Source organism: Punica granatum, chromosome 1 (genome assembly GCF_007655135.1).
Source record: "Punica granatum isolate Tunisia-2019 chromosome 1, ASM765513v2, whole genome shotgun sequence".
NCBI classification, from domain to species: domain Eukaryota; kingdom Viridiplantae; phylum Streptophyta; class Magnoliopsida; order Myrtales; family Lythraceae; genus Punica; species Punica granatum.
In genome coordinates, this window is record NC_045127.1 from 3158678 (window position 1) to 3169554 (window position 10877).

Consider the following 10877-nt stretch of genomic DNA (forward strand, 5'->3'; position numbering starts at 1 on the left):
GACCCCATGCTAGTTACGTTATATCATTATCCATTACTTAGACTGGTCTGCTTGAATTCTTAATTGTAACGATTAATTGAACTTTAAATACACATTATCAATTGAATAAAAATGCACTAGATTAAGCTTTTATTGCCTTTTACGGGCTAACCTTTATTTTTTTGGGTAACACGTTGCGAATCGATAAAGGGAGATCGCACGCATCCACATCCACAAATTGAAGAGAGAAGAGAATGACTGAGAAAAAAAGAGGAATAAAAGGGGGAAGTCGGGTGGGGGATGGTTCATGTTTTGGTCTCTTGGTGTATGCAAATTTAAGGTGCAAAGTGGGCGTAGAAGGAATATATGCTGATCTTATGGTCTAGAATCTCCTTAGCAGATGGGGCACTCTTTAAGGGGCTTGCCTTGCACTTTGTTGGGAGCATAATTATGACTTTACTCGCTTGCTTTTTGCCAATTAGATTGGACATTTGGTTTGATATAATCCAGAGGAATCCGAGATTCTCCATAGATTATACCCGAATTTCCTATGTTTGGCAGGAAACTCGGGCTCGAGAATCTTAATTTAAGATTCCCGAACCTTACCAGATTACCCCGTACGGTGTAATCTGAAAATACCAACATCAAGGTTGGTATTTTGAGATTACACCCTATGGTGTAATCTCTTATATATATATATATATATATTATATTTATATTAAATATTTGTATATTATATTTATATTTATATGTTTGATATAAATATTTATATAAACATATAACAAATACATATATATAAATAAAATAATAATAATAAAAATAAACTTTTGACATAATAACCATATAAACGGGGTATATCTGTAAAATTTCTTTTCTTTCCTATCGATTTATTTAATATACCAAACGTAACAATATTATAATATCTTATACTTTCTCAAATATATAATAACTTACCAAACACAGTAATGTTATAGTCCTTATAATATGACATTCCCAAATTACTTTTCCTATAATCTAATTGTGCGTTTGGTTTCAGAGTTAAAAGTAACTTTGATTTTGACTGTGGAAAATGGCAAATGATTGTGTAGTGTGTTGAGTTAAAGTTAAAGTTAAAATTTTTGTGATTTTCACTGCGAAACCAAATGGAACAAACATTCTCTGTAATCTAATAATTAGAGAATCAAATGGCCCCTTATAGCTAGAAACCTCCCTTGGAATTCAAGGCATTGGTTTAAATTCCTCGTGACACCATTAAGAAAGATTCAAATATGTAACGCAAGCTAAAGCGATAACGCTCCGACTGCTTGATCATAGTATTTTCTCTTCGCCCCATTCCCAACATAACGTAGGTCCTTTCCGCTAAAGCTCATGGGCTTACTATTGGCAAGTTTGGATTAATTAACCATTGTCGAGACAAAACTCGAGAAGTTCAATAGTGACTGAACTATCGTGGGGGATCGCATATGAGGAGCTCAATTTGTTCGTAAAACACGCGGCTTAGTTTTTTTTTGCCCCCTAACTCATGTATCGTTGCGAGCAAGGAATAGGATCAAACTATATTGCAACACGACCATCGTCTGCTGGGCCTTCAATCTCGGAGGCCCGAAATATTATCGGACTGTGTCTGAAAGGCCTCCAACCACCCTACTCACTGGCCCGTCCAATTGAAGCCCAAGAAGTTTGTTCTTTGCACTATCGCCCCTTAACTTTGATCAAATTGCAAATCTACCCTTCAGTTCTGGGAGAGGAACTACTGCGTACTGACCTCTCTCTCTCATGAACCCCGAGCTTATCGAGCTTGTCGGGGGCGACAACAATGGCGGAGAGATAAGAGGAGGAGGAGGAGATGGCGGGGAGGAGGAAGCTGCTGTTGCTGTTGAAGCCATTTGATGTGTATCCAGCAGTCCGTCCATCCAACAACGCCCTCTCTCCCCTTCCCAACCCTCAGGTCCGCATTCACCGTTCCTCTGTCTTTCTGTTTGGCTTCTAAATTGACGATTATTTTTGGGTTTTTTTCTAATTATATTGAACTGGTGAGTGGTGTGGTACTTTCTTTCCCATTTGTTCGACAAAATGCCGGAAGGTTAGTCTAAGCTATTAGGAAATTGATGTTAGCAACAAATTTAACTGCTGCGGTTGGTCGGGATAGACGACAGCTTGATAACTGCACTACTCTTGTTGATCGGAAGCGAGATATAGCTAATGTCCTTTGTTCAAATACATCGTATCGGGACGGTACATATTTAAAACTATGTGGTCTGTGTTCTGTTTGATTACTCATGTTTCACGTCTTGAAACCGGACGCTGCAGATTCTAAATTATCTCGACCACCGGCGTAAAGTCCATAGGAAAGCGATTAGCTTTTGTCAGAATATATTGCAGAGAAAGCCTGTGGACTGGGAACTCATGATGCGGAACGATCTCTCACGGCCTATCTGTAATGTGGATCTCGTTGTCACTGTCGGTGGTGACGGAACTCTCCTGCAAGCTAGTCATTTTATGGATGACTCGGTTCCTGTTTTAGGAGTGAACTCTGACCCAACAAAGGCAGAAGAAGTTAGTCTGATTCATTCATTCGTTTGGTTATGGTTTTCGGGTTTTCTCAATCTCCTTTCGAGAAAGAACATGTTGTGACTATTATAATTTACCTGTTTAGGTGGAAGAGTTCAGCAACAAATTTGATGCAACCAGAAGTACCGGATACCTTTGTGCTTCTACAATCGGTAACTTCGAGCAAGTAAGACTGCTCGACTCATGGGTTAAAGCAGTTTTAGGCCAATACTTGAAGATTTTTGAATCCCGGGAATTCCTTGCCTTCAATTCTTTCTTTGAGTTCAGCAGAAAGTGCTTTCCAAGTTCCAGTTATTTGGGGAAGAATGTGATATGATTCTTCCCGTCTTTCAGATTCTTGATGAGGTTCTCGAGGGCAGATCAGCTCCTTCTGAATTGTCGAGATTGTCGATCCAAGTAAATGCAGAATCACTGCCGAGTTATGCTCTAAATGACATTTTAATTGCCCATCCATGCCCCGCAGCAGTTTCTCGTTTCTCGTTCAGGTTCTGAAGACGGACTTACTCGTTATGATATATTCATTCCCTTCTCATTCTGACTTGACATGAGTTCTTTTCCCCCCTTTTGGCAGAATAAAGAATGATGCCGGACCTTGCTCTCCAATAGTAAATTGCCGATCGAGTGGTCTGCGAGTTTCGACAGCAGCTGGATCAACGGCCGCGATGCTATCAGCAGGCGGAGTCAAAATGCCGATTCTATCACGAGACATCCAATATATGGTAAGAGAACCAATCTTGCCTGGGGCTTCCTCCTCCCTAATGCGCGGATTCGTGAAACCCGGTCAGTCTATGGGCACCTCGTGGTTCTGCAAAGAAGGTGTGATTTATATAGATGGTTCCCACGAGTGCCATCAGATAAAACATGGGGACACCATCGAGATCTCTACCAAAGCTCCGGTCTTGAGAGTACACCTGCCCTCTCATTTGTTGTCTTAGAATGCAGTCGGTCCATCTACCTTCTCAGTCAAGAGCTTCCAATGTGTGAGAGAGACAAACGGTTTCGAGGGGAAAGCAATTATGTCAGAACAACTGTGAGTGTCGCAAACTTTGACCAGATATCATTTGAGTGTATCGGGAAACATGGAGGAAAGCTGAAGTACAAGGTTATGTAATATAAAGGTGAAGCTGTGGCAGAAAATCTCTGGGTCACCGACTGCGATGAAATAAGATCACAGTTGATAAAGACCGACTACCTATGAAGGATGTATGCCTCCAACAAATTCTCAAGTGTAACATCTCAGTTACTTCCATGTTGAGTCGCGTGTATATGTAAAATCTTTCATTAGATAGGGTAATATTGCTATAAACCTACAGGCTACAATGATTTGTTCTGAAAGAAGAGAATGTATACAAAGTTGTCTCCTCACTCCGAACAGCTATTTCTTTGTGGAATGCCTCTAAAACTCGACGATAATTTTGCATTAATTTCGGCCACCAGAATTCACAACAGTGTGTACTATAATCTATTAAATTCAAACATGGAAGCACAGGAAAGACTGTTGTGTTCATGCAATCTGAAGATGGCACTTAATCATTGAAATGAAATAAGGACGGGCTTCAGTCCGGAAATGGTATAGATTTCCAGCACAAAGAAAATCAAAACCAAATAGATTTCCGCGAAATGTGTCTGTTAATGGGTACTATGTAAAATGTACACTCTCCGGGCAATATTTGACGGATGCATCACCTCTGGCTAGAGCCTACATCCTGCTGAATTGCATCGATTTCCCAGCATTAGAATAAGAAGAGGGGAAGCTTACTCTAATCCTCGGCATAATTTCTATTTGAAACCTGCCAACTTACGTGAACATTTGGGTGCGATTTCGAGAGAGTTGAGGCCGCTTTATTGGAGAAAGTATGAGGTTCCTCAGAGTCATTGAAGGGTTACTGGCTCCAGCTCCAAAAACAGGGTGCCCACCAGTTCTCCTGCTGGTGGTATCGACCGGTTGTTTTGCTGGAGAACCTCCAGAAATATCAAAAGGCCCAGAGTTTGAGCTATTTTGCCTAGCTGGCCATATGTCTTCTGTAGGCCCTGGAGTTTCAGGACGGAAAACCGTCCAATCTGCAACAAGTAAGTCAAATGGTTCTTGGAAGTATTTAAAGCCAAAAATAGTGGAGCTGAGAACAAAAAGCATTTCAGAAGGCAAAGGCTTAAACTTTTCAGTACAGGTTCAACAAGCTTTGAGACTATGAGCAATAGTTTGCTTAAACAGATCATCGTATTAAGACAGCTGAGTTACCTTTCCTCATAGGATCACCAGTGTCCATCATACTGGATGTGTTTGCAAACAAGTTGGGCTCCGGCCTTGAGTAGAAATTGCTTGCAGGTTGGATAGCTGATCGCTTCACTGAATTGTACTCTCTCCTCAACTGGTCATACATTTCATCTAGCTTTCTCTTTTGCCTGAAGTCGGAAATTTATGGCGTGAATAGCACAAAAGCAACATCTTAGCTCCAGAAAAGACAAAATTCTCTGAAATCTCATACCTGGATTTCTCAGCAAATTTTTCCTGAAGCTCTTGCTTATCCTTGGATAGGCTTTCTATCTCTTGTTCCATCATCTGACACCTCTTGGCCATCTTCTGATATGCAGTATGCACCTGCTCCAATTTCTCAGCGAACTTCTCTTGCATGGCCTCGCATTTCTGCCGGCACTGGGCCACTACTCTGTTCATCTTAAACTGCATCTCCAATTCCTTCTGCCCGATGTAGAACATGACACTTCTATAGGCACTCTTCATCACTAGGCATGTTGAAGGAAATAACGTGGTTCATCTCCTTCTTTAGGGGTCTAAAAGTTTCAATTGAAGATCCAAAATAACTCTCAGCAATCTATCTAACATGCCATAAATGCAGAAAAGGTTGGCCCAAAATTTAAAGAAAAGGATACGTATTTGTGGGGATACTCCTGCCATGACCATCTGCAACAGAAATCATGAACAAAATGAAGTTGGCATGCAGCGACCTAAGTATGCTGTATTTCAAGTGCACAAAATGAGCACAACACCTAGAATTCAGAGGACAGCTTGCTTACATTTACCCATTCGTCATTGGGATTGATATCCACAGGTTTCATATGACTGCCAAGAATGAAAGAGAGAGAAGGTGAGAAAAATAAATTCCAAAATCAAATCTCAGAACATATTTGTCCTCGGCACTGCTACACCATATCAAAGCGCAAGTAGAGAATAATAACATGACGCATAATTTCCCAAAGATCAAAGAAGAATCAAACTTTTTTACTCAAAGGGGTAATCAATAACAGAAATATTGTCAAGCTCCGCATGTTATTGCAAGTTCTGCTTGTAACTCCTGAACAATTACCTCTTAGACAGAACTTGGTCACAGATGGGACAAGCACCATCATTACTGAGAATCTTGCTGGCATCTTCAGTACCTTCCCACAATATTAAGGAAACTCTAATGCAAATGATCAATTTTACAAAAGAACAGCTGGGAAGAAAAATTGCATTATAAGAACAACCATAAGGTAGTCTAGGATACATAAAAGATGACCGCAGGTGGTGGAGACCGCTCGGCCTTCCAATTCTCGCCAGCATGCGTTGCATCTCATTTCAGCCTTCAGAATTAATCTTTAACATGGTAACAGGATGATGCAATAACTCATCGAAACAAGGCTAATATTTTGATAAGATTGATAAGCCGCCAACGTTAAGCTTCACAGAGAAGACAAGAAAGGCTGGAATAAACTCCGTGAACAAGCACTCTACCACCAAAAAGGAGTTAACTTGTCACCATCAGCAAGTAAGAGTAGCATAACACCATAATATTTAACACATACAGGCCTGAGCATTTCACTGATTTGAGAACTTCATGATCAAAGTTGCCTTTGATTCATCATTGAATAATGCAGTGACAGTCTGCCCTACTTAGGAAAATATTTTCAATCAAAGTTGCTTTTGGTAGATTTCTATGCAGTGACAGTCTGCCCTATTTAGGAAAATATTTTCAATCATCATTGAATTCTGCAGACATTGCAAAGGGACGATAGGCAAAACAAGTAACTGAAAGAAATTAAGTTCTCGAAGATCCTACTGTCATGCTGGTGCCATGGTAATATAGGTAGAGAGCAATTGGAGGTAAGGCGACAAGAAGAGCTCAAATGTTCCTCCGCTCTTCTCTCTGTTGTATCTCTCAAATCAATATAACGCCAGGAAAAAAAAAAAAACCTGCATTCTCAATATACGCAATCATCAACCTTGAAAAAAATCACATTGTAAACAGAGATATTACATTAACTCGCATCTTCAAAGTTGATATCGATGTGAAATCGCAGTTGAAATGTATACCACAAGCCCTAACGACAGATGGAAAGCTGAAGTTTCACACGCACAGCTCAGCGAACTACAGTCATGGCGGCTAGAACCGGCATTGGAGTCCAATGAAGCATCAAGATGAAGCAGAAAGCGACAGAAAATCAGGAATTACGGTTGATTACCCTGAATCACTCGTCCTCGATCAGCGTAGAACTTGAGAGCAGGGATGCTTACTCCTTAGGAGCGGCGAGGGAGCGAATTGCGCACCAAAGATGAAAAGGAACTTCAATTTTCAAGTAGAAACCGGAGATGAATCGGAAGATAGAGCTGAGAGTTTTCCGTTAGTCGTCTCAGTTTCCGGTCAGATCGTCTGCAAAGTTTCGAAATGAAAATGGCGGCAAGCGATTGATGACTCGTCAAGAACTGATGAATGAATCATCTGACGGGCAGTTTATTGGTGCCGGCAAATTGTGCATTTGCCCCCTACACTTTTACATACGAACCAGTATGCTCCCTAGATTTAGTCATCTACCGATTTTCACGAATTTGCCCCTGAAGTTTAACTTACACCAAAGCTATAATTCTAGCCCTAAATTCCCAATTTGCGTTAAGCTTCTACAATGTTGAAACTCAAAACAATCGTTAGACAGCTTCGCATGTTATTCATCTATATACACGGATAAGTTTTTTCCTGCTCAGGTGAAATTTCGAATTGTTGCAAAGTTATTACTACGTCACAATTGGGAGTCGAGTTTGTTCAAATTTATCACTCCTACATATCCGAGTATCATGTCAGCTATTTTCTGCAATCGAACGCGTTTCATATCCTTTTAGTAGCCGAGGTTGATATAGTAGTTGTCTGGGAGCTTAAGTTTGCTTTTCCGTCTACAACTATAGAGTCGAAGAAGGACGAGGGTATTGAATATGAAAAGTTATTGGATGATTCTTATTAAATAATATAGAGAATTGGTACAAAACTCACACACAAAATTTATGGGATGATATGATATGATCTAAGAGAGAGTCAAGAATAGGGACTGATATGATCTAGGAGATTATGGAGAATCTTTTATATTTATGGGATGTTAGAAGAGCCTTGATTGCCCTGAGAGAACTGAGGTAGAACGATAATGGAGTGTTCTGCAAAATTGAGGTTGCTGGGGGCGCCCGATTAAAGCCGGACGCGTCGGCAAAGAATATACTTAGCGGAAGTCTTAGTTAGTACTAAATCGTCCTGCTCTGATACCATAAAGAATATAAAGAATTTGTATAAAACTCACACACATAATTGTGTGGAGATTGTTCTTATTTATAGATTAGGATTATAACCAATATATAAACATAAGATTACATAATAATTGACATCCCATAATCTCCTAGATCATATCAATTTCTATCATTGATTCTCTCCCATACTTATAAAAATAGACCACAATGAATTGTTACAACCAGCCGGTCCGGGTTTGTTGGCTTCTTAAATCCAACCTTTCGTCACAAGCACCGCATATAACAATTGGTTCCATGTATCGGGAACGCCGGGGAGGCACCAGTGGCTGCAGTCGTTGCCCCTACTACCGCCGTATCCATATGCAGATTGATGTCCATCCTTTCTCAGTTGAGATAATGTGGTTATGTCCAATAAAGTGACCTTTCTGGTCATATTTCTTAGAACATCCCAGACCACCTTAGCTGCGGGCAACGAACCCCCGGGGTACTTTGTCCCTTTAACAGGTTGAGTCTGTGACCTGCAAGTTGCTGTCTTCGATTCCCCCCATTCGTCGCCCCTACAGGCAATTGTAATAACACCGAGACTCGACTATATCAGTTAAAGAGAACATAAAAATAAAATGAAGAAATATGTATCAAAGGAAATGTGTATATATGTAAAGCATACTCATGATTTTGTAATTAGCTGCTTACCGGTAGTGAGTTGGAGAAATGCCTTGGAAGAAAACTTTGGTTTTGGTGGGATCAATGTTGGAGGCTACCCACTTGGACCATGTAATGAGTGCCTCCTTGAAAGCAACCAAACGGTCCATATCTTTGCGTATAGAGTTCCCTTTTTGGATGTAATCCCACCTGATGATTTAAGGGGGCAATTATTATAACAGAAGTAAGCATAAATTAATTGGTCCAACTGAAATAAACGATCGATATCTCAGCTCGGGGTGCAACCGAGCCAAGCGGAGTTAGTGTAATCAATGAACAGATTTAGTTAGTTATAAGTTAAATTCACGTACGTTTGTTTGCTTCCTTTGTGAGTAAACCAGTGCCAGGTATTAAAGATCATAATGTCGTATCCTTTCCATGATTTGATATTGATAGAATCAAGCTTGAGAACCCTCCCTATCTTCTCTTGCACAACATCCACCAAGAAAGCATTTCTTGACATTGTCACCGACACCCCAAAATCCTGCCCAAGATCAAAGAAAAGGTTTGGTCAGCAAAAACACACACACGTACACGCAATATATTTGTGTATATATGCCATAAGATGTCGGGCCCTTTTAGCTTTTCTTAGAAAGAGTCGTTCTTTAGTGGAGCCCATCACCACAATAGGAAGGATTATATATAGAACAACTCCGATATACTGTAATATATATGTTTGCATACTTGCGAAATTAAGCAACGCGTTAGACAATTGTTACGACGAGAAATCCTTGCACGTGTAGCCCAGTGAGTGTGGAATGAAAGGAGGGAATACAAGTTGCGACGAACCCCATGACTCGACAGGATGGCTGATAACTTGGGTCGAAGAGTACTACATAGAGACAGGATGTCTCTTGCAGTATGAGCACACAACTTAGGTAAAATTAATGCAGAACATATGATATTTCGCAACATGAGTATGCGCATGATGAATAGATATCAGCTTCTTAGGAGACACAAATCCCGACAACTAAAATATCGATAGAGAATTAATATATATATATATATATATATATATACCGAGAATGCCGAGAGTTATTCTTTCTATTCAGAGGTACGATCGATATAGTGAGAATAACTCACTGGTAAAGTAAAGATGGTGTTGTATCCTTGTCTGCGAAGAGAGTAGTTGGTCTTGTTAGGCGATGCTGCATACAACATGCACGTCAATGATTGCCACTGGTTGAGGCTCAGCGAATCTCCCACAACCAGTATCTTCTTCCCCCTCAGCTTTCTCAAGAACAGCCCGCTGTTGAATCTGTATATATACGGATCGATATATTGTACATACGCAGAAAAATTAATCTCCGAAAAACAATCCGGTTTACTTATATAGAATGGAACTGTCCATAATATCGAACGTATATCGTTTTTATTTTCATATATAAAAGAACGTGAACTGGAATATATCTTGATATATATATATATATATATATATTATAGTTACCTAGGCAATGAACAGCCGCTTGGTTTCCATCTGTACTTGAGGTAGAGATTATCGGGACGTCCGTTCCCTTGGCAGTCGAACGAGTCCTGCATGAAAGGGCAGGACAACTTATTGTAGGGAGGCCGACTATTTCCATCGTAAACCCAACTCCCCCGGAAGAAGTTGCAACTGGCAGCATCGGCCTTCTGGTTGAGGCCCGAAACGACCAAAACAACAACATCAAGCAATGCTAACAATCCGCAGCATTGAAAGCCGGTTCCCATAACGGAAGGAAAGAGACAGGAAGAGATGAAGAGAAATTCTATATTTATGATAGCGGGTTGTGTGCTACGTACGGGAGACTGCTTTGCTTCGAGATGTACAGGGAAGAACGTGATCATATTCTAATGTTCTTATCAACAAAAGTATCAGGCCCCATTTGGATTCCAAGTTCAATGATTTTAACTTTTAACTTTAACTTTAACTCAATACATTACACAATAAAAATATACATTTCCCAATTCAAAAATTTTAACTTTAACTTTAACTTTAACTCAACACACTACACAACAAAAACACACGCTTTCCAAGTCAAATTTATAATCACATCTCATTTGTCATTTTCCACAATCAAAATCAAAATCAAAATCAAAATCAAAATCAAAATCAAAGTAACTTTAACTCTGAATCCAAACG

General features: G+C 40.0%; 3 protein-coding genes across 12 annotated transcripts; 1 reads left to right on the forward strand and 2 right to left on the reverse strand.

The window, feature by feature from the left end:
• Positions 1-1750: 1750 nt before the first annotated feature.
• On the forward strand, positions 1751-3924 carry LOC116192513 (NADH kinase-like). The gene is made up of 5 exons (XM_031521071.1): positions 1751-1927; positions 2290-2535; positions 2636-2716; positions 2884-3035; positions 3122-3924. Exons 1-5 carry the CDS (start codon positions 1826-1828, stop codon positions 3483-3485), a joined length of 945 nt encoding a protein of 314 aa, XP_031376931.1. The 5' UTR covers positions 1751-1825; the 3' UTR covers positions 3486-3924.
• Positions 3925-3989: 65 nt separating this feature from the next.
• LOC116192514 (E3 ubiquitin-protein ligase CCNB1IP1 homolog) lies at positions 3990-7280 on the reverse strand. Of its 10 annotated transcripts, none has more exons than XM_031521076.1 (9): positions 7009-7280; positions 6054-6226; positions 5874-5946; positions 5584-5629; positions 5440-5470; positions 5037-5292; positions 4790-4953; positions 4353-4611; positions 3990-4259 (listed from the first exon to the last, which is right to left on the reverse strand). In XM_031521076.1, exons 2-9 carry the CDS (start codon positions 6121-6123, stop codon positions 4250-4252), a joined length of 909 nt encoding a protein of 302 aa, XP_031376936.1. In that variant the 5' UTR covers positions 6124-6226; positions 7009-7280; the 3' UTR covers positions 3990-4249. The 10 variants fall into 10 exon arrangements, with proteins under 10 accessions (XP_031376936.1, XP_031376933.1, XP_031376935.1 ...); XM_031521073.1 differs by having other exon boundaries at positions 6054-6276; XM_031521075.1 differs by having other exon boundaries at positions 6054-6276; positions 6804-7280.
• An 810-nt stretch (positions 7281-8090) lies between these two features.
• LOC116197928 (protein trichome birefringence-like 38) lies at positions 8091-10522 on the reverse strand. Its single transcript, XM_031528211.1, has 5 exons — positions 10203-10522; positions 9839-10013; positions 9067-9239; positions 8747-8905; positions 8091-8610 (listed from the first exon to the last, which is right to left on the reverse strand). Exons 1-5 carry the CDS (start codon positions 10463-10465, stop codon positions 8301-8303), a joined length of 1080 nt encoding a protein of 359 aa, XP_031384071.1. The 5' UTR covers positions 10466-10522; the 3' UTR covers positions 8091-8300.
• Between the last annotated feature and the right edge of the window lie 355 nt (positions 10523-10877).